This window comes from Amphibalanus amphitrite, unplaced genomic scaffold (assembly GCF_019059575.1).
Source record: "Amphibalanus amphitrite isolate SeventyFive unplaced genomic scaffold, NRLGWU_Aamphi_draft 000741F_arrow, whole genome shotgun sequence".
Classification (NCBI taxonomy): Eukaryota; Metazoa; Arthropoda; class Thecostraca; order Balanomorpha; family Balanidae; genus Amphibalanus; species Amphibalanus amphitrite.
In genome coordinates, this window is record NW_024882235.1 from 150,960 (window position 1) to 177,178 (window position 26,219).

The 26,219-nt window shown below is 63.7% G+C and overlaps 1 protein-coding gene across 5 annotated transcripts in view; it reads right to left on the bottom strand.

Annotated features, from left to right (window-relative positions):
* Window positions 1-428: 428 nt before the first annotated feature.
* The window catches only part of LOC122365469 (serine/arginine repetitive matrix protein 2-like), a 126,757-nt gene continuing 100,966 nt past the window's right edge, over window positions 429-26,219 (bottom strand). For all 5 annotated transcript variants that reach the window (XM_043336707.1, XM_043336706.1, XM_043336708.1 and 2 more), the window contains 8 exons: window positions 23,637-23,713; window positions 18,209-18,613; window positions 11,656-11,924; window positions 8,161-8,880; window positions 5,899-6,046; window positions 2,855-3,005; window positions 1,810-2,079; window positions 429-1,349 (listed from right to left, as the gene is read on the bottom strand). In XM_043336707.1, the coding sequence (XP_043192642.1) occupies window positions 1,104-1,349; window positions 1,810-2,079; window positions 2,855-3,005; window positions 5,899-6,046; window positions 8,161-8,880; window positions 11,656-11,924; window positions 18,209-18,613; window positions 23,637-23,713 (2,286 nt within the window). In that variant the 3' untranslated portion in view covers window positions 429-1,103. The remainder of the gene's footprint in view (window positions 1,350-1,809; window positions 2,080-2,854; window positions 3,006-5,898; window positions 6,047-8,160; window positions 8,881-11,655; window positions 11,925-18,208; window positions 18,614-23,636; window positions 23,714-26,219) is intronic.

Here is a 26,219-nt window from a genome sequence, read left to right on the forward strand (position 1 = left end):
GTCCCGGAGCGGTCCCCACCGTGACCACCGCGGCGGCCAGATGGTAGCTGCTCGGCAGCAGTGATTGGCTCCAGTCGGGGAGATCGCCAGTGTCACCAGCAGCCGGACCGGGTACCGGTGGATAGCCGTAAGGAAGCTGACCAAAGCTCCGCGCAAATGTGCTCTACATGATGCGCACTTGCGGCCTAGTGTATGGGTGAGAAGTGCAGTCTTGTGTGCTGGACTGTCTGTAGGAGTGCGGAGTTGTGCACGTGCAATGCTGCAGGTCTTTGAGCGCTAGAGCCCGGCGGAACCAGCGATAGAGTGCAGTGATGCCTTAGAACAAATGAAGTTCGGGGGGAGCGTCTGCTTGCCTGATCGTGCGTGGTCCAGTCGCCAGTCACATACCCACGAGTCCGTTCCCCGGAATCCCACAGCAGATAAATGGATTGCATGGCAATAGTTTATTAACAATTTACACCTGGTACAATATACTGATATTCTGACCACGGGGAACGGGACCCCAGCACTCGCCCGGCAGCCCGCCCCCACCCCGGCCGTCTCCGATAAGGCCAAATTACGCGCACGCGCACGATTGGAAAGCTCATTGACCTAGGCTAGGTATAACAACAGTACATTCTGGCACATATCCTTCCTATATGCAGCACGGGCACTGGAAGCACAGCATTAGCGAACATGTGTTCTATGTACAACACACAATGATCGTCTTACATCGGGCGGGCCGAACGGCGGACATATTGCAAAGTACACAGTGGCTTGGCCAGTCATCGGGCCCTCTTCGCCGACATATATCGCGGACAGAGCTCATAGAGATTCACCTGACGCAGAATGGCGCACTCGCGCACTCACACAGCCACGCACACAAACACGCGCACAGGAGAGACAAGTCATTCAGGGATAAAAAGGTCTCTGGAAATAAATGCCTCACTAGGTATGGGTGGACAGTTAAATAGTCGTCCGTCGTTGTGGGGCCGGTGCCGACCCGGGCCGGGCCGGGCGGCGTATCACACACAGCGCGACAGCTGCCGGCGGGCCGGCGCAGCAGCAGTTGCGGTATCACTCGGTAGGTGGCACTGGCGTCGTGCCGCGGCCGGCGCCGCCAGTCACGTCTGGCTGAGCGCGGCCAGCTGCTCCTCACCCAGCCGCAGCTTGTCGTCGATCTCTCGCGAGTCCATGATCAGCTTGGCCTTCATCTGGATGAAGTGCTGGTAGTCGGCGTACTCGTCCGAGCTCAGGTAGTGCTGCAGGAACACGTTCACCTGCTGACTGCGACGGTCGATGTTCAGCTTCAGCTTCCGCGCCTCCTCCAGCTGCTCCGACAGCTTGTCCCGCTTGCTGGTCAGGTTCGCCTGAAAGGCACAGGAAAAAGTCAGTCGGTGATCCAGTTTAACATTTCGGCAGCACAACAGTATGACTGCTAAAACGAACAAACAGACCACAGGCACAAGCCGAACGGACTACACACTTCAGCCCGACTTACGACGCATTGTTTAGCCCCACTCCTTTCACCAAAGCACTGCTCCACTTTCAAAACAACCCTCTGCTGCAGAGCGGGGCGGGGTTACGGAGCCGAGGACCGGAGCTGACGAGAGAGGACGGGAGCGGAGGTGAGGTGAGAGGACGGGAGCGGAGGAGAGAGGACGGGAGCGGAGGTGAGAGGACGCGGGGCCGGTCCGGTGACGACAGCCTGGACACGGCTAATCCTGCCGCCCGGCGCCGGATCACCCTCGATCCGTCAGGGAGGGAGGGGCGCCGGCTCGCCGGCCGACAAACACGGTTGTGACGTCACAGTGACGTCACACCACTCACCCGCTCGTCGACGTCCTGTTCGCCGAGCGAGCCGAGCGCGTTCTCGGCGCGCGCCAGCCGGCCGCTGAGGCCCAGCAGCAGGCTGGTGATTGTGCCGATCTGCTCCACGTAGGTCGAGTACTTGTCGGCCTCTGCCGGCTGCGCCAGCTGCTCGACGCGCGCCCAGACGGCCGCGCCCAGCGTCACGTTCGTCTCAATCTCCTGCCGCACGGCCTGCTGCTCGGCACGCAGGATGTCCAGCTTCCGCGAAATGCGCGCAGCCAGCTCCTCCTGTCGGGAGGAAGACGGTCAGCGTTAGCACGGGGAGGGCACGTACAGCGCAGACACGGCGGGGATATGTAGCAGTTTTTACGGTTCAGCTGGGGGCGTTCACGCGTCTCCAGACCGTGGGCCGTGAGACGGGCCGCGCTGTGCGGCTTTAACGCTGGAGTGCGCGCACACAATGAGGGGTCGTTTCGCGGGGGCATTGACCAGTGATCGGACTGGGGGCGGCAGCAGCGAAGGCCGCCGTCAGCAGCCGCCCGTCCCCACGCGCCGCTCCCGAGCAGCTCGGAACATTATTGATGGGGCGTGCTCTACCGAAACGCACCCGCTTTTCCGTGGAACTCTGACGCAAGTTTGCAGTCACCCCGTGCGTTCCAGTCGAGATACAAACAGCTTCGCCGATCCAGTAAGCCGGCAAATGATCGTTTTTAACGTCAGCCACCGTGGAATTGTAAAATCACCCAGAGACTAATTATCCAATTAATCAGGATTAGAACAAAAAATGAACGCACTAAATCACTGAAAGACAGCGGGTCCCACATTGAGAGGCATTCCGCGTAGCAGCTGCTCCGAGCTCCACGTGGGATGCATACAAAGAAGACACATATTTTGCCAGCATCGCAATATTGAGTGAAAGGAGTTACTCACGTAAATTTCGGTTAAAGCCACAATTTTCTATTGCCGTTTATCAACACTCCAGTAAAACATCACGCTCTGGCAGTCAGGCGTGAGTAGTCGCGTCATCCATCCCCTCCCTAGTAACCCTTGCTCGAGCCCGTACCTTTTGCCGTTTGACCTCCTCGACGTTGTGTACGTTCTTGAGGCTCTGGTCGGCAGAGACGTCGCGTCCGTACTGCGTCAGGAACTTGGCCTTGGACGCCGACGTGGTGAAGTAGGCCGAATCGGGTCGCAACGGAGATGTCTCGGGAGACCTGCCGAGACAAAGTGGAGACGGTCAGAGACACGGCAGCAGCAGTCAGACACACGACAGGGAGACCCAACAACAGTCAGAAAATACTCGTACTCCCGCTGCCTTCAGTTTCAGATATATTGGAGACCATTACAGGGACGATATCGATTGCGCGACGTTTCGTAAACGATTACTAAAGGCAATATGCATAACTGCTCTGGATCGTAGTCTACTATGAATTGCAAAATGACAACTGCCGACGCAATACTGCAATATAACGATTTCAATAGGATTGCGAGTGATTGCGAGCGGTGGGCGGGGACTCGACCGATGGGGAAAACGTGCAGAGCGGCGGCGGCGCTGCCTGCGGGTCGAGAAGAGCCGGTCACGCAGGGAGACCCGTTGGTGGACCGCCGCGGGACCGATCTCAACCTTTGTTCCAACTCCACCGAACCATGACTCATTCATGAGTACATGAATACGCTCTGAGTCACAGCGTATTGACTTGACTGATCACGCCAAAACGCGCTGCAATACGGCTATGAATATGTTGATTTAATGTGTCTAGGAAGCACCGATAAACTATGACGCATAGCGCCGGTATCAGCATGTGAAAAGCATTAAGGCCGGGGCAATCACCCCAGCCAGCCACCAAAACACAGTAGCTGAGTTTGACAGCAAACTTCAAACAAACGTCTGAGAATGCGCTGTACCCGCAGTAGTGCGTCAGGCTTCGATCTCGCCTTCTCACACAGGCATACTGTTTTCTAAACAGCATTTGGCGCTACCACTCACCCGTATCGCTGCATATTTACTCCACAGCCCCACCACTGGCACCGCCAGGACTACTGGCACAGCCTCACCACCCCTACACCAGCACAGACTGCCGTCCTCTGCCGTCCTCTCCCGGTCGGTCCGCCGGCCCTCCCCGCCGCCCGCACTCGTCAACAGGTCCCGGCAGCGGCACCCGACTGGCCCGGGAGGGAAGGGGCGCACAATACACACCTGCCACGGGCGTATCCAGAGTAGCGAGTCGACGGCGGCGGGGAGGATGTTATGTCGATACAGAAGCGGATCGATATAAGGCAGGGAGAGTTTGATAATTAGCTCGGAAGTTCGCCACTCAGTATGTGCCGACGCAGCCCCGCCCAGGTTCCCTGGCGCCGCCGCTGCCGCCCGCTCCCCGTATATCGAGCGCCGCCATCCCGGCCGGGCCGCGTGCCGCTCTCACTCCCCCGGTTAGCACAGGTGGTGGCTGTCAGGCCATTAGCGGGGTGGGTGGCCCGGTCGGACGGACCCACAGCCGGCCGAGGGGGGGGGGGGGCGAGGAGCGGGTACGGCGGGCCGGCTCTGTATGCTCTGTTTGTGTCGATATTATTGTTTGTGTCGATAGCGATTGTGCCAGTCCAGAAAGCATAAGATTCTCGGCGACTGGTAGCGTCCCCTCACCCCTTTTGGGTCACCTGCCATCACCTCTCACCCAGTCTATCTCAGTTCAGTAGTGGTCCCATTAACTGATCTGAACCTCCCCTGGGTCAGGGACACATACTCTGACCGTTACAGAAGAGCTACTGTTCAAATGTGGCACGGATATTGACCGGCGTCATTTAAATCATTCCTTGACATATAAATAGCGAGCCTTTCAATACTAACGACTTGCATACCGTTACTGTAATAGCAGTGCCAAATCACCCACTGCTGGCAGCGAGCCTGGTCTGTTGTTATCTAATAACAGGCCGCGGGTTTGCAGCAGCGCAGTGGCAGTCGGTAGTCAGCGGCGGCTCCATGGGTGACCCCGGCGGCTTCTGGCCAGTGTCAGGATCCATATGGGTGACCTCAGTCGGCTTCTGCCCAGTCAGAGCGCTCATCAGCGGCGGGCGGGGACGCTGATGTCACCGCGAGCCGCTGCAACTGGAGTCGGCTCGGCGCCTCTGTGAGTGCACCGTGCATGGGCCACTGTGCACCGTCAGTGCACGGTATGTGACCCGCGGACCCCCAGCGCCTGGCCGGGGCGGCGGCGGGGGCGGCGGGGGCCATGTGCTGCAGCTGTGTGTATTGCGGCACGGGAAATCGATACACGGCGGCGGGGTAGCGGCGGACCGTGACTGTCGCCAGCTGGACCACACGGACCACCAGTCGGGACCACAGAGACCAAGAGACCGCCGCGGGCGGACCGACAGCGGCCGGCGACAGAGCCACTGTTTACCGAACAATGGGACCGCGCGGTCTGCCGAGACTGAGTACTGCAGACAGCATGGAGACGGACTTGTCCAGCCGTACCGAGGACTGACCAATGACCATGAGTCAGAGACGCTGCAAGGATGAACTGGAACGGCCAGGAATTTGCGGGCTGGGCATACACAGCGGCGGTGACAGATTACAGAGGCGGTGCACTAAATTTCGCACTGATTCACGGGTAAGGCTTGTCGAGGAAAGCGAAAAGAAATAGTGAATTGCCGCATAGGCAGAGTGGAAAGTGCAGAGGAAGCCACGTGAACAGTGGAGGGAGCCGTCTACCAGCGCAGGTACGAACTTTGGACCGACAGAGACACGCCGTAAGCCGCCGCAGAGTCTCAGTGAGCCCCGCTGACCAGCCCGAAGGCCGAGTCTGTGTGCCGACCATTGGCCGTGACGCTGCACACACCGACTCTCCCGTGCGCCCAAAGTGTGTGCCACCCCCACTGCGTCAGTGCTCTACAACCGGCCATCCATCCCACTCCGAGCGTGGTCAAACAGCCGCGCGGCAGGCGGCCGAGCGGAGCCCACTGGGCAGTTACTCAACACGCCGGAACAGAGCCCACTCCCAGCTCCGGCCGATATCTGGAGCACGTCTTTTCTCCGTCTTCCCGCATCAGAGTGTGTCGGTGAGGAGTCGTGTGGGCGGGGGCGGGGCGGGGGCGGGGGAGGCCACTCACGGTTTATCCGGCGACCCTGCTGGTGAGCGCGCCGGCGCCGCGCTGGCGGCACAGGCTGGAGCGGCCTTCCGAGGCGCCGTTCGAGTCAGCTGAAGGTCGAACAGGCCCTGGATGTAGTGCGCGCTCGTCCGGTGGTCGGGGCCGGGCACTGCAACACAGAGAGAACGCACCGTCACACACCGTCACACACCGTCACACACCGTCACACGGCGTTACACGGCGTCACACGGCGCGCGGCGTAATACATGACTGAGCTGGGAAGAGTGCAGTTTTCACCCACATCTGCCGTTCCGGTTAGCTCGCTGTCGAGAGCCGGAGGCGCGGACTGGCGCGGCGTCATCGGCTGATGATCTGACGACAAACTGCTGTCAGCGCCAGCCGGAGACGGTCTCTCACAGAGCCGCTCACACAGCAGCAGTTTCACTGCCCACCCCACACTTCTCCCTCCCTCAGATCCGAACAGATCGCGCAGCTGGCGAGCTACCCGAGATGTCAGCGTCACGTGTCTTCGGACGATCACGGAGAGAACGCTCGGGCTGACCCCACCTCTGCGTCGGGGATACCCCTCATCTCCATGTGTTGTCCCACCTAACCCCCACCTCCGTGAAGGGAAGGATCCCACCGCTCTGCCCGGATGCCGTCTAGGTCCGGCGGTGCGACCTCGCCGCCCGGCCGGGCCGGGCAGAGGTGCGTGTCGGCGCGTCTGCGTGCCGCGGCCGCCGGCGCCTATCTCAGTGGGACGTGACCGGTAGGAGGGGGCTCACGGCCGGCGACCCCGCCCCGCGGCCTGCGCCGAGGCCACGGCGGCGCACAGAGCCGCGACCGGCCGCAGAGACGTGCTCCTGTTTTCCTGCTGGCCGGCGCACAAATGACCGCTCGGCCGGCGGCGGATAATGGAACCCGTTGATCATCGCCAAGGTCGCGCCGGCAGCGGCGGAGCGGCCCACCCACCCACGGTCCGGCCGCCGTCTCCCGCTCTGTTGACGGCCCACGGACGAGTTACGGCCATTTCACAGCCGTCAGCGCGGCCGGCGCGCTGCAGCGAAAGCCCTTTGCCGTCCGCTGGGCCGGGCCGAATCGGCGGCGGGTCGGTGATGACCCGGTCAGCCGTGCGGCCGGAGAAACACGCGGAGAAAACGGTGGCGGCGCGGCCGGCCGGCCGGACGGACGGCGCGATCCTGCCGCTCCGGCCGGCCGGCGTCACGCCAGCCGGCCATTAGCCGATGGGCAGAAGGTCGCGACCTCCGCGCCGCGGCACGATCGCGGCGCGCAGGGCACGATCGCGGCGCGGCGCATCCGCCGCCGCCGGCCCAACATCCTGCCCGAGACGTGAGGCCGCACATCCGCGCCCAGTTTCACGGCCCCGACATCCTACCCGCTGCGGTCCTGGAAGGTCGACTGCAGATATTATAAAGCAGGCACTCAGTTTCCATGGCCCGCTTTCACAAGGCTTGGCAATTGCAAACTTTAATGAATTGAATTAGAAACCATCACATTTTATCACTTCTCACGTCGGCTTTCTCGGGCGTGGCTCGCCAAATGAGCCGCTCTGTGTGTTGTGTTCCGCCACTGTGGTGGGTACGCCCCCAGCACAGCGTCTCCAGTGCTCCTCCGCCCTTTATCTCTGTGTATATCTGCGGCCTTCGGGGCACACCATTACTCAAAGCGCTGTGCCACCGACCGGCCGCTAAAAACCTCTCCGCAAACACGCACTGCACACTGCACAGCAATGGACGGCCGAGCAGCGTGCAAAAACGTCCCCTCCGTCCGCCGCTATCGCAGTCTAAAGACGGCAATCAGAGAGTGGCCAAAAACTGGTCCACATCGTGTCGCTAATCGGACGGACGCCGGCTGCAAGGTCGGACACGCCCGCTGTCGCTACTAACGGTGAGCGGACGGCGCGAGGGAGTCCACCGATCGGCCCACGGACCACAGGCACGACCGGGCCGCTCGGCACGGCCTGTCCGTGCCGGCAACGGTGACAGAATGAGACAAAAACCGGCAGCCGTGTCCCGGAAGCTGACTGAGGCGCTGCCACAAAAACGACAGGCGACACGCGTTCATCAATAGCCCATGAGCCATGCATTCTTTGGAGGCTTCATAAAATGCTAGTGGTTGTCGGCAAAGTGGGTATTCAGAGAGGAGTAAAAATCTAGACACGTTCGTGTTCACACTCAACATGCCACCACGACACCTAACAGTCACTCTCCCTCCCTCCATCCATCCCCCTCTGCCCCACCCGCGCGGCCCGGCGCCACTCACCGAGCAGGTTCTGCAGTTTGTTGTCGACCGGCGCCTGTGAGACGAACGCCCGGGACAGCTGTTCGCACTCGATCTCCTCGGGCAGTTTCCTGCGGCCGATCTGGGCCGGCGGCTGGGAGCGCGGCGGCCGCGGCGGGGACTGCGGCGGGGACGAGTGGCGGGCCGACGGGGACGAGGGCCGCGCCGGCTCCCCGTTCAGCCGCGCCGTCTCGACCGGCTCCACGGACCGGGAGGAGCTCCCGGCGGGAGCGGCGGCCGGCTCCGGCAGCTCGGTCCGCTCCGACTCCGGGAACGAGTCCGTCACCAGTGCCGGAACGGCCGTCTCCGCGGGCGGAGCCGCCGGCGCCTTGCCGCTCGACTTGATCTCGCTGTACTTCTTGTAGGCGGCGAACCGTTCGTTCCTGGCCTCGGCGATGGGACTCCGGTAGGCGGTGGGTGCCGGCTGCAGCGGCGGCGGCGGCGACTCCTGGCTGACGGGTGTCGCCGCGGCGGGGGTGGGGGCGGGGGCGGGGGCGGCCGGCCGGCCGAGCAGCTCCAGGCTGTACTGGCGACGCGGGTGGCTGACCGGCTCGACCACGGCGCCGTTCTGCTCTCGGACGTTCTCCTTATCCTCTCCGCTATCCTCGGCGGCGCGCAGCTCTTTGGAGCGCTGCTCGCGCGCGCGGAACGCCCGCAGCTCGGCGTCTGTGAACACGACCGTGGTGCTCGGCTGGCGCGCCACTGCGGACAGACATACAGACACATGGTCAGACTGGGATAGCGTCCCACAGATACACATCAAACCGCCAGCTAGACGACAGCGAATCGTCGCTCAATGAGCGACAACATACGGGCATACGGGCACAACACGAGGCTGAAGGCACGCGGCGTATTAAAGCCAGAGGACGCAGTGATGTGATGTCAGCACGTCAGCGAACGCCTCCCCCCCCCCCAGTCAACGGCCGTGCTGTCTCGGGCCGGTGGCGGCACTGTTTCGGACCAGTGATGTCTCCTCGCGTCGGTGGTCAGTCAGAGGCAGTCAGCCGGTGGGCCACGCAGGCCGCCGTGAGACTTTCTAATTAAATCCGTGCGCCGGAAGGGGAAAAGTCGCCGCCGTGCCGTTTCGGCGGTCCGGTCGGCGGATGTTTTTATTCGCGGGATGAAGTCAGCCTGCGACCCTGACGGCTGCAGGAGGGTGAGCAGCTATCGGCTCCGATTGGGCGGGACCGGGGGATGACCGGCGCGTCAGATGACAAATGAGAGCGAGCGGCCGGCCGTAACGAGCCGCTGGGAGGCGACAGATGCCACGCCAAGGCCGTCTGACCGGCTGCACAACAGGCGGCGTCTGCTGCACGGCCGCGCTGACCGCCGAGAGGGGGCCCGGAGCCGTGACCTCCCTATCGAACAAAGGGCCGCGGCACGCCCCGCCCGAATCCCATCCACCGCCATGACACGGCTTCACGCTTCGTGAGGCGGCCGCCCCTGAGCCCCCCGCTCGGGTCGGTCGGGTTGGGCCGGTCTGTATGTAGCTCCGCACTGACCCCGCGTTGGCCTCAGCCCAGATCAGACGCTGCCGTGTGGTCAGAGCGGCGCCGTTGCGTCATGAAATATGAATACTCTCCGTGCAGCGGCATTGGGAGGGGTGGGGGAGGAGGGGGCGGTCCGGACCCCCGGGGCGATCCGGCTCCGTAGATCAGACGGACGCGGAGAGTGCGTCACAGGTAGGTCCCGGATGGAGTGTTACGCACTAGCTGCAGTGACACAGCCCGGGGACGGAGCAGCACGGCTGGCGGTGAGCGGCGACCGTAGACACCGGGCCGGGAGCGGAGTGGGTCCGGGAGCGGGCCGGGAGCGGCCGCCCCTCTGTGGGTCTGACCCACATCCCCGGCCGCCCGGTCCGCCGCGGCGGCCGGTCCCGTCCCGAGCTCCCCGGTCCCGTCCGCGACTCACCACACCTGGCGCCTGGTACTGTCAGCTCTACCGACCGGACAGGGACGCTTTGAGACCGTCCCGCCGGTCACATACCAAGAGAGAGAGAGATAGGGCTCGATCGAAATAGACCACGACCGATAACTAAATCGAAATTTTACGTGAAACGCTCGGGCAATTACAGATACGGTGGCCACTGTCAATTACTTTATGACAATTTTCCCGATAATGTGCGAGGATTTAGAGTTATATGTCTCGCACAGCAGAACCATATATCATCGCAGAATGACTGACATACTGATTACAGAAAATTAATCCTGTGCACACGAGCGCCTGCAGAGTAAGGGAAACAAACCGCGTGACGGTGCCGCTTGCACAATAGAGACAAAGACGGGTGAAAACTAGGGCCGAAATCCTAAACCACGCGGTAGGATTATCCGGCGGCAAAGCGGGCGCCCTGAGACCGGACTGATTAATTTGTGGATTGTGATTAATCGCCGGCCGACCGGTTGTCCCGGCCGACCGGGATACAGACAAGGCTGGGTCAGGGGTGCCGGCGCAGACAATCGCTCCTAACCGGGCGTGACGGCGCCGCCCATTACAGAATAATAGCCCTGGCCGATCGTCCGGCGGCCCCGACCGACGCGACGGAGGGAGCCGACAGGAAAACGGCCACACCGAGAACACGCGCTCCAAGTGTGTGTGCCCATTCGACCTTTGTCAGACAGATAGAGCCGAGTGCAGTGCAAGACGAGACACGACAGGGCACGGGAAAACGGTCGCTCTGTCCCGGCGGCCGGCCTGCGCCGAGTCCCCGGTGATCTGGCACTGAACAGAGCGACACGGGTTCGGCGGGCGGCTTGGCACGCGGGAGGCAAAGGGGGCCGGCCGTTCCCACGGCGGCTCACCTAGCGGACAGCCCGCTCTGGGCGGCCAATTTATCTGCCGACTTCCTCAGACAGTCACGGCATCGGCGCGGAGCCCGCCCTTCCGTTAGAGCGGTCCGAGGGATCAGCGCCGGCCGGGCATCGAACGGCCTCCGACCCGGAAGGCCGCGGCATCACCGCAAGTTCCGTAGAGCCGCCGCAGACGCGTGAGTGGCCGGCGCGGCAGACGGTTCACCGGCTCCAGGAGCCACCTGCTGGCCGCCGACACCCCATGGACGCGCGTGCAGCGGCCGGCCGGCAGCTGCGGTCCGGTGCCGGACGTCTCCGGTGGGGGCGGCCCGACCCACATCTGCCTCCGCCCCCGCCCCACCGCCGCTGGTTAGCAGCACGCGCGTCCGTCCGCCACCTGCGCGTACCCTCAGCGATCACCACCTGCCGGCGTCGGCAGCTCCGCCCACGGGCGGCCCCTGTTCCGGGCCGGAGCCCAAGACAGCGGCCATTGTCGCCCCCAGCCGCCGACACCTCATCTCGCCGCTGCTCCGCCCATTGCCCCAGTAAAACAGTCCGTCTCGTCCCACGGCGCCCTGTCGTGTCCTGTCCAGCGACCTCCTAAACCAACCAGCCTGTCATGTCATGTCCTGTCCTGTCCTGTGCATTCCTTCCCGTCCCTTCCCCGTCCCGTCGGGCGCCCACTCCTCACCTTTGCTGCCACCCTCGGTGAGCCGTCCGGCGCTGGTGGCCGCCTCCAGGCGCGGCGTGGTCGCCTCCTCACAGCGCGGAGCCGCGTACGACACGCTCCGACCAATGGCCGGGGTCGGAGCCACGGGAGGCGGCGGCGGCGGAGGTGACGGAGAGCTGGGTTCGGCGGCGCGCGCCGGTGGAGACGGCGACATGGTGCGCCGGTAGCGGCCCTCGTAGCCGAACTTCCAGTCCCGGCGGTGCGCCATGTAGGAGTCCTTGTGGTAGGTCCTGCCGGAGAGAAGGGTGAGGTCAGATCGCAGTTACATTGATCAGGTGACTGGTCCGTGATGTCACCGTGTGTGTTGACCGCGGCCGGGACGTGCGGCGGGGAGGGGACTGGGGAAGTGCGAATGAGATAGTCGGTTGATTACGAGGTGCGGCGCACACCGCCGCGTCATCCCGCCCACGCATCAATCAGCAACCCGGCGTCAACAGCGCCGCTGTCAGCGCTGAAAAACGCCGCCATCGCCGCGACAACAGCCCAACGAGCGGCACATTTGTCTCAATGCGCCGCGGTCGCCGTGCAGGGCTCTGAGGTCGGCGCGGCGGGAGGCTCGCGGGCACAATGCGCGGCCATCTGGCCGGCGCGGCGGGCGGCGGTCAGGAGGGCGGTGCGGCTGCCAGAGGTCACCCTGCCGACGTGCAGTCGCCGACCGGCGACGGATTGCCGCCGTCCGCGCGGCAAAAACGCCCGCTCCGTGACATTCCGGGCGGCGCTGGGCCGGTCCGCGGGCGGCTCCGATGGGCCGGCCGGCCCGCCGGTCGTTCGGCGGGTTGGCCCGCACCCGAAGGTCGCCGTCCGGTGGCGGGGCCGGTCCAGGTCACGTTCGCAGCCGGAGGCCAGGACCCGGCGAGCTGCCGTCCGCCCGTGGCGCAACCCGTCAACACCGCAGCGCCGCGCGGGGAGGACACAATCGCTGTCCGCCAGCAGTGAACGTGACCCGGCATCTGCCCGCAGCCCGAGCAGCTCCGGCCGACACAGGGCCGCCGCCCGGCGTTACAATGGCAGCGGCGGGCGGGCGTGACTTCTACCTCCGGTGGCGATTCGCGCCGCCGACAGCCGCGGTGACCGCCATCAGCTCAGTCACAGCTGTCGATGGCACAAGGACGCCATGGGAGTGCGCCGCGCCAGTGCCCGGGGTTCGAGTGCCGGTCGTTCCAAACAGGACCGACCGGACCGGGCTGACGAGCCGACTCCAGCAGCCGGCCGGCGGCGGAGGCACTCGGAGGCCGACCACAATGGCGCAACGCGCACTGAGGTCAGATCAGGTGCGGCCGGCCCGGCCGGGGAGGAGCTGTCAGACAGCAGGCAGCCTCGACTGTCCATGGAGGGACGGAGAGGAACATGAGACGGGGACCTCCAGACGACACACGGCAGACGGCAGACGACCCTGTCGGCGACGGTGACAAACTGTGTCTGGGGCAGCACGGAGACAGACTGGTGCCTGATTTGGCCGCCGTGCCCTTGGCAGGACTGTCTCGAGGTCCCGCCGCGCCGCGCCGCCACACCCTGCACGTGCCGAGAGCGACAGAGTCCAAACAAACCAGCTGCAGTGCCGATAGCACGACGACCGCTCGTCGACGACTGGTCGACGGACAGGGCCAGCCACGGCAGATTGCAGGCGCAGATAGGGGTGACATCATTCCAGGCATCGGGGGCAGATAGCGGGCGCGTGCCGAAGGGGTGGTGTTTATACAGAGTGACACCAGGACCCCAGAGACATCCGCTGCAGAGCCATGAGGTCAGCCAGGTCCGGCCGTCCGGGCCACAGTCACCCATGGATGCAAACCAACCCACCACATACTCCAAATTCCAGCATCACCACAACTCCAGGAACATCTGCCGCCCGACCACCGCCCGCCGCCCGCCGCCCGCCGACCGCCGACCGCGGAGCACCGGCCGAGCGCAGTGAACTCGCAGTGAATTCCGTGACCGTGACCACGGCCGGGCGGCGGCGGCACCCGCTACTGGCGGCGCTAATGGCCGTCTTTACCGTAACGGTTTGCCTCCGGTCCCCCATTGACGCCCGCATTAGTATTCCAAAGTGCAATGACAGACGGGCGGCAAATGAAGCCCTCCGTCCGACTAGCGGCGAGGTCGTCCGTCGCGGCCCATCGGCTGCGTTCCCAGTCTGTTTGTTGACCTCGGCACCTGAGCGGCCGGCCGGGCGGCGCGGCCGAGCTCCGAGTCATGATCGGACCGGCCCGACCGGCGAGCTGTCCAGGCCGGGTATACCGGGCAGGATTACCAGCGGCGCTCGGTGGGTTCGGTCCGATGACACAACTCTGGGCGCCGCCGGTCCGCCCGCCGTTGGGAGGGGGAGGGAGGGAGGGAGGGAGGTCAGCGATGACGTGCCGCACCCTGTCTCTGTCCACCGAGTTACACCACATCGGGACACGTCACAGAAGCTCCGGCCGAGCGTATGATGACAGGCGAGGACGCTGCGTGGATGTCTGTCGTGCCGGGGAAACTGAGCGCCCGCCGCGCGGTCCTGGAGGTGTCTCATGGGCGACCCAGGCAGCCATGGGCGCTTCGAGACGATGTGTACATTGGAGCAAATGTTATAGTTGTGCAATATAGCGAGGCCAGGGAGGCTGGAGCGATGGAAAGGACAACACGAGTCAGAGCGGTTCGTGACAGACAGCGGGGCTAGCATAGGCTCATGGCTAATTGAGGACGACGGGCAGTTAGACAGACAGGAAATGACAGAACTGTGACCTGTGAAGCCGAACGATCTACGGCACGACCAGAACAATTCCCGGTAATTAAGCGGAAGGCGAATCCCGGTAGAGTTTCGATTGTCGAACACTTCGGCGGTCGGCTGTGTTCGATCATAACCACATTTTGGCGTCACTGCGGTCACGGCCCCCAAACCAATCACGTGACCGCAGACCCAGCACAGCGCCCAGCTCCGGAACAGTCACGTGACCGGCCTTGACAGTTCAGAACAATGCATCGGTAAGGCGGAACGAAGGCATCAGAGGCCGGAAATGGTCCGTGCCGACACGTGACTGGAGAAACCGGCGCGGCGGCGGCCGGCCGATAGGTCACGGAGCAGGCGACCCGCCGCGGCGGCCGGCCGGTCGAGCGGGCCGGACATGGGACCGCTGCCAGAACCCCGACCGACTGAACGACCCGCATCGCCAGCACGGGGAGTGGCGGCGTACCGGGCCCGGCCGGGCTGCAGACCACCCTCCAGCGGGATGTGGTTCATATTAACCGACTTCTGTGTCCGGAGAAACTGAACACTACCGAGCGCGCTGCCAACTGAACCATAAGGATCGCGAAGAAAACTGTTCTACATAGATGACGGCTCAGTGTTCATGCTGATACACACAGGCCTATGTGAACTATAATTTGACAGCCAGGCCACTTCTACACAAATAACATGAAAAAGGTTGCGCGACTACTCACTGGAGCACCATCATCTTGATCTTGTCCATGGTCATCCTGCGGCGTCGTCTGGGCGGCGTTCCAATCGACAGGGGGACGCGCACCCCCTCCATGATCAGTGACACGGTCACTCCCACTGCACTGTACCGCCGACTGTCCGACCCAGGGGCGTCTCGCTCCGCCGCCGTCGACGCGTCGTCCAGGCCCGACCGACTCCAGTAACGGTCTACGGCTCTTACTGCTGGCCGGGCCGCCGGCAGCGGGGCCGGCCCTCAGCGCAGCGCAGCGCCGCCGCCCGCCGCCCGCCACAGCCGCGCGACCGGCCGCCGCGCTGCGCTGAGTACCGGCCGGCAGCGGCGTTTTAGGAGCCCGCTGCAACGGCGGCTGCAAATGGACCGAACGCTGGCGGCGGCGGCAGCCGACACGGGGTCACCGGCGCTCGGTCGGATGTGAAACCTGACCTGGCTGCCCACAGTGTCGCCACGTCAGCGACATCAGCAGACGTCATCCTCCGTCAGTGAGCGCCGGCTGACGCCGCTGTCCGTGAGTCCCTCAGACACGACACTCGATCACCGCCACTCGGGCCGGCTTACATTCAAACCCGGCGGCGTCTTGGCCCGTGACGAGCGAGGAGTGTCCCTCACCGCCAACGGTCGGCGCGGCACGTCACGGCGGCGTCCATGGGGGGGGGGGCAGACAGGCCGCTGGACATCCGGTGGCCGGTCGATCCAGCTCGGCGCAGCACCGAGCTCGAAACAGACACGGCTGGATAGAGACAGGACAACGGTCGAGCGAGCCGACCGACCGGCAGACCGCACCCGCCCGGCCGGTCACGGTCATGGGAACCAACGCTCGGCGGCTCTAAAGGACGCTGCGGTTTTCCGTGGTCAGTCATTCCGTTTGAATTGACTGTCTTATACTCGTTAAAATGACTAACTTGAAATACCTACCCACCTAAAGCCTGAACACTCACTGACGTCGAGGTTCTTGAACTTGCGTTATCACCGATCGTTATTTTTTTTCTGAGGCCTGATCGTGACTATGTAAGTATTTAAGCCAGCAGCTTACGCGACGCCGTGCAAAGCGACACAAGCGACTGGGAGAACACAAAGGAAATTGCTAAAACGATAACATCTCCGCCGCCAATTTTCCCAGAGAGTTCATGTCACCTGCTGATCCCTCGTGAAAATGTTTAGTATTGCGGAGATATGGCACCCGCAGGTGGCGTTCTTTGTCTGAGACCGGGACAGTGGCTGCTTTCACTGCACCGACTGGAGCCTGCCGGTTCCAACGAGGCGGCCTTGCCCGCTCAGTGCACGCCGCAGTGCGATGACATTGGTTGCGTGCGAGTGGCTCAGCCTCAGGCTCAGTGGAGCCAGTCCGGTTCCAACAACAAACCGTCCCGCGACGATTACACAGTAAGCTGATTTAAATCCCGAAATAAGACGCAAGGAAATCCGCGCGACACCGTTTTAACACTACGGGAACTGTTTGAGCAACAAAGGATTGCGATGAAGGCAATAACTCGAAATGCAGAGATTCAATCTTCACTAAGGCGAACCGCAACACGATACTATACCCCGGTGCAAGAAGCGCATTGAGAAATCATGCAGCGCAACAAGACTCTTCGCACACCGTAAATGCACTAAAAACCGCCTATCTGACATAGATCAGGCCTGTACTGAATGGTTATAGCCCGGCAAACTCGAGTAATCTCGCCGATAAAACGCTAATGGCGCGATACGCACTGCGCAGCCCGGCGCCCGCCTGGTGTTACCCTCCTGTGCCGCCCTGCAGTCGCCGATACTGTCACACTCGCGCGTTGCAGTCTCCAGTGAATGTCTCTACAGCCCTTCGCCCGGCGCTCTGGTGGACCGTTTAGCTAACTAATAAACAACACTCAGAGAAGACAGCTCTCCGATAGCGGCCTCGACCGTGCCGTAACCCGAGTCACTATCGAGGGCGTCTCCGTGATGGGGGCTCACGCAGCCGATAGGAGGGCGCACGTGCCGATCACGCCCTTCACGCGCTTCTAAGCGCAGTGGGCGCGTGCAGAGTCGACCGGGCGCTAAACACAGGCCGCAGAGCGAAGGTAAGCACTGGCCGGCACTCAGTCCGGGCAGTCGTGAGTGCCGACCGCCGAGGCGGGCCGGAACTGTTCACACACGCAGCCGTCCGGCGCCGCGGGCTACATGACGCTGCACCTTTGGACATACCGTGGACTGGGCGGGGGCGGCACGCTGCTCCGGCCGGGCAGGGGCGGGGGCGGCGCACACAACTCCAACCGGGTGGTGGATGTGGCACGGCGGCCGTCCTTGGCGTCCCCACCACCTCGCCGTCACCATTCAGCGACCGTCTTTGTCACTTGTGCTGCCCCAAATAGGCTCCTGGAAAACGTGGCGCCGGACCGCGAGACACCGCGCCACCGTCTGGTGGATTAGTCGTCAGAAACTCACCCGGCGCCGGGGCGCACAAAGCCACCCCGGACCGACCGAGATCGTCGGAGCTGGAGCTGGGCGGTCGACGCCGACCGACCGAGGCTAGGCGGGGAGGGGGAGGCGAGGGGAGGGGTGGGGAGGCGAGGGGAGGGCAGAGGAGGGCGGAGACAGCACACCGCACTCAATAGCCGCTCGGCGCGCGGGTTCCCACGCCAGCCGGCGGCGGCACGAATTGAGACGTGAACCAGGAAGAGGCGGACAGAGGAACAAAGCTGACCGTGTCGGGCATTATCGGGCTGAGCGCCCGCGCCCCAAATAGTTACATGTCGGCTCAAAAGGCGCGGTCACACCAAGCGTCAGTCCGCGCCTCTGGAAACCACAGTGTTCCGGGTTGGAAAGGTGAGCTTGAAAACCACTTCACTGCCAAACAGGAATGCAATTTGCAAAACATGTGAGTCTTATAGGGATTCCACAAAAACATCACGGAAGTAAACACCTCCAATAAACATAAAATGCAAGCTAGTCACGTTATCTCAGAAAAATGGAACAGAAAAAGAGCTTAAAACCGCAGGAGTATCCCCATGTGCGGAGGAAATTGACTTAGCATGTGAGACAGTCGGCACGGGAGCCCTTACGGCGCAGCACCCGGTGTCGGTACTCGGTTCCCTGTCGGTACTCACGCTGGCTGGCCGGACGGTGACAGCGGTGGCGCCCTCTGCGCCGACGAGGGCGAGCGCACCGCGCCGGTGGCTCCCCCGTGCGGCGCCACCTGCACCTCCAGCATGGAGGGCGGCGGCGGCGGCAGCGGCTCGTCGCTGATGGTCAGCGACTCGTCCACGGGTGGCGGCGGCGGCGGCGGCAGGTCCGGAGACCCGCTGCGCGCCGGCTCCGGCAGCGCCGGCTTCCGGATGCAGGGGCTCTTGGGCGGCCGGGAGGGGGGCGACGAGGGCGGCTCGTCGGCCGGCGGCGGCGGCAGCGCGCCGCTACTGAGCGCGCGCAGGTGAGGCTTCTTGGGCGGCCGCTCCGGAGGCTGGTCATCGCGCGAGCTGGACCGCACGTGCTGGCTCGCCTTGGACGCACGGATGCTGTGACAGACACAAAAACACACACGGGTCAGTTTTTGCACGATTTCACCCTTCACCTGCCGCACCGTGAGGTGGCGCCGCATGAGCCGCCCACCAAAACACCCAGCACTCTGGAGCGGCGCCCGCCCCGGCGGTGTCCACACCTGGCTAACGAGGCCCGGTGGCCGGCGACCCTTTGTGCGGCGCATCCGGTCCGCGCCGCCGCCGTCCGTCCCCGGCCGAGGAGCGGGCCGTCCGCCGGGCGGCGGCGGCAGCCTTTCCGGCACATCATTGACACAAAAGGCAGCCCGCCGCCCACCGCCGCCCGCGTGCGGTCCGCCGCGCGGCCACGCCCGCCGCTGCATTCCAGACGCGCCACGACATCACTCAGTGCGCGCAACGGCGGGCGATGAACTCCCCAGAGTCTCATTGTCGTCGTGTGCCGCGGTCAGAGCCGCTGGGACTGTCCTAGGCTGACCGGGCTGGGTTGACCTCGCGGTTGGGTGAGCCAGGCGCATTCCGGCGAGGTCTGGGGACCACCTCTGGGTTATAGGTTGTCGCGACCCCGACTTCCGGTCCGCTGACTTTACCCCTCGTCAGACTAAGTTGAGATTACAGCCCTGATTGTACCGATCGACTGATATTGTACTGTTGCGGTGGAACCGTGCATGGTCCGACATATCTGCAGCCCTCAGCCCGTGACCGAGACCGGCAGTCGTGAGTTGTGATAGCGGACTCCGGCGGGGGAGGCAAGACACGCCCAGGTTGGCCGGCCGGTCCGCCTGAGGCTATTTCGGCCGAACGTGCGAGCCGCTGCGGTCATGGCCAGGGTAGTGACGTCATCGGGACGCAGTTTGTGGCGCGATGAGCTGACACCCGCTGGCAGGCTGCACAACGCGAGATCAACGACTCCACGCTGAGTGCCAACAGAAACTGCGGCGGCCACGCGGCGCCTGGGAGCCAGCGGCTCGGGGCACAGCGGTTCGCGGAAGTTGCGACCCTGAATATCGCATCTCCCCGCTGAGTGCCTCGTGAGGAGTGACACGGTTGCGAGTGCGGAGCTTTGAGCGCTCACCGCTGAGTCATGGGTGCAGCTTTCCTGTCAGTCCGGTCACTGCCTTCCGGTCTGCCCGTGTCCGGTTGGCATCTCATCAGAAGATGCTAACTGATGTGGCAATGACGAGGGGAACGGACCGTGACTCAGGCCATGTTACATCGTCACTGATGTGGCCGATGTGACGGTGTGATAGGGGCGAGGGAAACATACTGTGACCCGGGTTATATCATGCGGTCACTGATGTGACTGATGTGACTGTGACAGGGGTGCAGGAGGCGGACCATGACTCGGGTTATATCACACAGACACTGATGTGACCGATGTGACTGTGACAGGAGTGAAGGGAATCGGACCATGACCCGAGCCATGTTAAATAGACACTGATGTGACCGATGGGACTGTGACAGGGGTGCGGGGAGACGTACCATGACCCGGTTATATCACACCGACACTGATGTGACCGATGTGACTGACAGGAGTGGGGGAACGGTCTGAGACTCGGGCGCTGTCCGCCGGGGTCGTGACCCGGCGTCACGGCCTGTGACACCGCATCACAAAGCGGGGAGATGGGCCCAGTGCGACTGTCAGAGTCAGACCACCGACTCTAGCGCTCACACACACCGGACGGCCGCCGGACAGTCAGAGCATTATTCACACAACATACTGCGGGTGTGACAGGCAGGAATATCGTCCAGTGACGAACTTGTCCGTCCGGACTGCGACTCAAAGGCCACGTCAGTGCCGCCGGCCGGTCCGCAGGAATGTTTCCCCTGAAATCCCGGCCGTGGTGCGCCGTCAGCCTTTGTGCTGTGACGGCCACTTCCGCCGACGGCCAGTGTTCCACCGCGGGGCTGAGATACGGTCTACTTGCAAAAGTAAGATAAGCGGTGTTGAAGGTTAAGTACACAGAGCAGGATTAGTTACTTTCACTCGCTGTAATGAACAGTTTTTTCAGCCTCCATGATGAATGAAGCCCCAGGAATGCTGTCTCGGTCCGTCCGGCCCACCCCAGCCGCAGTCAGGCGAAACAATCTTCCGGATCAAGCAATCAGACCAGGCCCGCTCCTCTGGCATTCCATCCTAATGCACACATACCAGCCGGTAATGTGCCAGGAAAACACCTCTCCGTCCACCACATGAAAGCAGTGCCCGTCTGACGGCACCCCGCCACAGCCTGAACGGACCCGGTCCGCCCAGCAGGGCACGGTTCAGGGTCAGCACGCCGGGCCTATTGGCAGGCTCAGCCCGGTACCGCCCCGCCACTGCACGCTATCGGCCGGCAGCCTCGGTAAGCCACCGCGCCATTACTGCAGGGACTCGGCGCCCGCCACTCACCGGATACAACACATGCAGTCACAGCGCTCCATTCCGGTCCGGGAGCGCACCAGTTCCATCCCCAGCTGCCGCGGCGCTGTCTCCTGCTCGGGGCACCTCCCAGCGGCGAGTCCCAGCTGTATGACGGTCCAACCAGCCGCGCAGAGGGCTCCTCCGACCAGCTAACTCCACTCCACACTCCTCCGCCTCTTCACCGGGTACCCGCGACAGCAGCGCCCGAAATACTGCCCCGAGCCGGCGCACACAGCGAGTGGAGGCACGCGCCCGCTGCCGGGACCGTCACCGGACACCTGGCAGCGGCACCGGCCGGCGCTGGACGACCTTGCCCCTCAGGAGACGGTGGCGCCGCCCGGCGGCCGGCCGGCCGGCCCGTGGCGCCGCCAGCCGGGGAGCCGGGGAGCAGGTGGCGGCCGGCAGCGGCACACGCTCCCCGTCCCCCCGGCACCCTCCCAGCTGCCGTCCAGGTGTCGTCCCCTGCCGCCGGCCCGTGCCCCGACCATTACCAGCCCCGAAATACGGCCGGCGCGCACCGGAGGGTCGTAATCACCCGAAAAATTGCGCCGCCCAGCCGCTCAGCTCATCAGTATGATGTGATAAAATGAGAGAGCATCCGTCCCGAGCCGCGTCCGGCTGATTACTCGGGCGATGAAAATTCATGTCTGCTGATGTGCCGTGAACAGGGGGGCAGGTGCTGACCGCGGCAGGGTCCGGCGCCTATCCGAGTAATGAGAGTCGGCGCCGCCGGCCCTTCGCTGCCGTACCGCCTGCCTGGCGCTTCCTGTTTCTGCACCCGGCACCGGGCCGGGCCGGACCGGGTCGCATTCCAGCAGAGCGGCGCGCGGCCTTCTCAGCTGCCTTTGTCAATAGGTGAGACACAGCGCGTGCAAAAAGCCCCTTTCTCCGGCCGGGTGGTGCGCAATGCATGCGCTCGCCGTCTTTGTTCGGCCGGAGGAGCTGGGGTAGGACGGAGGCGCCGGCAGGGTGGCGAGCGCAGAGCTCGGAGGAGGCTCCCGGCTCGGGCAGAGAGCGGTGAGCTCCGGAGGCAGCCCCAGCCCAGGCGGGCGTGCTCCCAGCTCCCACCACCCATCACCCGCGGTCCGACGCGGCTCCGCAGGACCAGTCCCCCAGGGGGAGGACCAAACCATTTACATGGTCGGACGACTTCGGCGTCATGCGGCGCCCCTGCGATCCCCAGCAGCCCGCGTCCCACAATTAGAGCGGCGCGCCGGGACCGGACGGACGATATGTGTGTCCCGGAATGCCCCTGTGCGTTATCGGGGCATCTGGCGTGCCAGTGTGCGCTCCGTGCCGTCCGGCGCCGGGCGCGACACGCCTGGGAACGATCTGGAGCCGATCACAGGCCCAAAACACCCCGTCAACGTCCGAAAACCAACAGCGAGCGCGTCAGGGGGACAATTTACCCCAAACAGATCCATTAGGGTGTGAGGAGCTGGCGGCGTCCCATCGGCGGGTGGTCGCCGCAGCGCCGCTAACTATACCTATTATGACGGCGCTAACGACAAAATGAACACGACCCCGCTCCGGCCGGCGGCCAAAACACTGGCGGCAGACAATGTACCCCGCCGGCCGCCGACCGCCAACAAAAGGGGTGAAAGTCGACTCATGATCGCATAATGAGTCTAATGGCCCAGACGGCACAGTGTCGCGCGCACTGGCCTTTTTACGAGCGCCGTGTCCCTGCACTCCTGCCTGCTCCTTCGCACGCAACGTGGCCGAGCGGGGGCCGAACGCACGCGCGGAGGCTGAGCCAAGGACGTCTAATGAGAAATTCCGCGTTTTTCACGGCGCCGCTCGACGGCCGACCACAACAAAAGCACCGCGCAATTAGGAGCACGGCGTGGCCGGCGCGGCGGAGGGTGGCGGCGGGACGGGGCGACCCGCCGCGGAGACGACCGCCACCGGCCTCTCCTCCCCACCTCTCCCCCCTCCTCTCCGCCGGTCGGATGTTTCCACTCTGTTTGGCTCACCTTTTACGTGGATTCGGGTCAGACACAGCAGACGGCATTTATCAGCCGGCTGGGGAACAATAGGCAGGAGCGCCTCCACGAGACAGATCCGAGGGTCCGCCGGCTTTAAACTGCCGCCGCCTCCCGGATCGGCCCAATCGCGGGTACCCGGGCCCCAGTCGGCCCGCTAATACACAGCCGTTTAATTCCGGGCCGGATCAGAAGTAGGCTACACGGCGGCGGCGACACGGACCAGAACAGTCCCACTAAAACAGTGTCAGCGCCGCCTATTGTTGCCCGGCGGTCGGATTTATTTCAGCTGTCTCTATTTTCACGGCGCCGGACAGGACCGGCCGCGCTGCTGTCGTGTTTTTGTTGGAGGGCGCGCTACTGCCGGGTCGCGGGTGGCGCTGGCTGGCTGTCAGACCGCCGCCAGAGTGGCCCGGCGGCTCTCTGTCTCTCATGAGCCGGCGGCGGCGGTGGTATAATCAGATCCAGGTGGGCGCTGTTCACTGCCGACACACGGCCCGGCACCAGTCACGGGCCGCCGCAGGAAGTCTGTGTTTCCGCCTGGCGGCGTGCCACGCATTCTCGGCACGACGTGCACCAGCCGGCTCGGGAGCCAGAGGTCACCGTGACCCCTCCCCTCCCCCTCTGCCCCCCGGAGGAGCCCGTGTCAACTCACCTGGAGTGGTCGCCGTCGACCGTCGGCACCGCCGGCAGGGACGAGCAGACCGAGTCGGAGCCGGGCAGCTCCGTGATCTGAAACGACACACCGAAACCGTGCAGTAAAAACATCCGGTCCAACAACGACACACAGTAAGCGTTCAGCGACGGCATGTCACTGCACAGTGCACAGGCAACGCTTTGATCGTAACGAAGATACGGTGTAGCGCGCGATGTGAGCGCCCCCTACTACAGTTTCTCGAAACTGCCAGTAGGCGGCGCTGCTGAGGACGGGCACCTCTCCCGCAGAGTTGTTCCAAAATAAATACGGTCGAACCAGAGAGCTGGTATTTTTGTCCGAGCGAGGAAACAGATTTAGTGAGAACCATTTAAAACCATCTCTTCCTGGCAGCGGGGACGTCCTGACCCCTGCAACGCCACCACCTGAATAGTTTCTCAAACAGAAACACAGGCGCGGGCCAAACAGACACGACAGGGGGCGAGGCGAGCTCTTAGGAGCGGCGGGACGGACGACTTTCAGGAATTGCCCAGCCACTCTGAATCCGGGCCCGGCGAATAAACACACTCTGTGCTTGTTTTCAGCGGCGCCGACGGATCCCATCTGGCTGGGGCGGCCTAAGGTAACACAGCGACCCCCGCTGGGGGCGGCGGGCGGCCCCGCTCCCCGCCCCGCTCCAATACCTCCCCATTGTCGGCGGGGCCGCCCGGGGGCACGGCGGCCCACCCCCGCCGGCCAGTCACGGCCACCGCCCGGCTGACCACCAAATGAGCTACCCGTCGTCTCCATCAACAGTGTCGGTGCAGCACCGACCAAACCGCCGCCGGCTATTACACAGTGGCTCGGCTGATTTCCCGTCCACTCGTCCCGGCGACCTTTAATTCCCTAATAAGCGCCGCGCTGCGTCCGGCTGCGTTATTAATGGCACTGGCAAATCGAATCATTGACGGGCGGCTCGGTGATAAATGCCGCGAGGTCCGGCGGCCGGCGGTGTCCACTGTTTGTGGGCTGCTCTCCGCGGGAGCCGGGCGGTGATCCATCATAGAGGAGGGACGCAGCTAGCCTCCTGTGCGGTCCGGCTGCAGCTAAATTGAAACCCAACTCCCGACCGACAGACGAGAGACGGCCTCTGATTGTTTTCCATCGTCCGCGGACGCGCGCCGCAGCGGCCGATCGGTCGGCTGGACGGCTCGGTAGCCAGCCGCGCGCACAGGAGGAGGCTGAGAGCGGACGGTCACCGCCGGGACAGCCGAAAATTGAGACGCCACCTGAACAGCGCCTGTGGCCAATCGCCTGGGAGAGCGGAAAATCTCGTGGTTCTCAGTGCGGGAGAACAAAAACGGCCGTGGGCAGTGCGAGGGCGGCGGTGCCGGGGAGAGCCGAGACGCTGCTGTGCCGAGCTCAGCGCTCAGCTCCGCAGCTCAGCTCCGACTCAGTACGGGTCGGCTCAGCTCCAGCGCAGCGACCAATGGACCGGCGGGGCAGCGGAAGGCGCTGCTGTGCGGCGCTGACCGCTCCCAGGCCCGGAAAGCCGCCGCGCCGGGCCCAAAAACGGCTCCGCGGTGTGCCCGGCGCAGAGACCGTGTGAGCGCGGCGTCGGGCGGTAATGGCACCGGCCGAGAACGGCCGTACACCGGGAAACAGCAGCGCCGCTGGACAAAGCGTTTCAATTGTCCATTCACTGGGTCTGGGAGCAGTGTGGGAGCACGGTCACACCGCCGAGACTGAACCGGAGCAGCGCCGACTCAGGGCGGCGGCTCTGGCGCGGGCGGCCCCGGAACGGGCGCGGATGCAGCCGCGGCGGGGGCGGGGGCGGCGGGCACAGACAGCCTGCAGGTGCGGCCCAGGCCAGTCGTGAAGCCCGGATAAGTCCAGCGCAGAGAACAGACCACTTCTGGGCGAGCCGAGCTGACTGCAGGACGCCGAGGAAAAGATGCGGTCGTCGGGACGCGCCGGCGGACGGTGGAGATAGAGGGCGGCGTGGGAACGGCCCGCTGCCCTCCGTGGGACGGCGGTCGCCGTGCAGACGCCCGCACCCCGACAGATGCCGTAAAACTCCGCCGCTCCCATGGCACCAAACAGGGGCAGACAAGGCCGCCCACTGCTAATGGCGCTCCGCGTCCGAGAGCGAAACTGTGTCAGCTTTCTGAGTGAACAAAGCACAGAAAAGTCCCGTCGGAATGCTGAGCGACCACAATGACTCAATGCGGAGTAAATAGCGTGCCCACGGAATTTTAAAATACGTGCAAAGCACAATGCACAAAATGGTACCGAATAACAATGGCCAATGCAATCCTTGTGAAAACGGTTAGGTGGTTCTGCTAAACATTGAGCAATTACAGTGTTTGTTCTACCATTTTTCAGCAAAATCAACCGCTTTGCCAGAGCGAAGGAGTCCAAGTCGTCGCGAATAACCTTTGAGGGCTATTTATCAGGCATGTCACCTGTAGCTATATAAATTCCCTAACCAAGGTCGGACCGACGTCAGCAGAGCAGCAGCCGTAATGAAAACGGCACCCTTCCAGTCACAACTGAGTCGGCTCTGAGGGGCGGACCGTATCAAACGAAACGCTTCAACTGCAT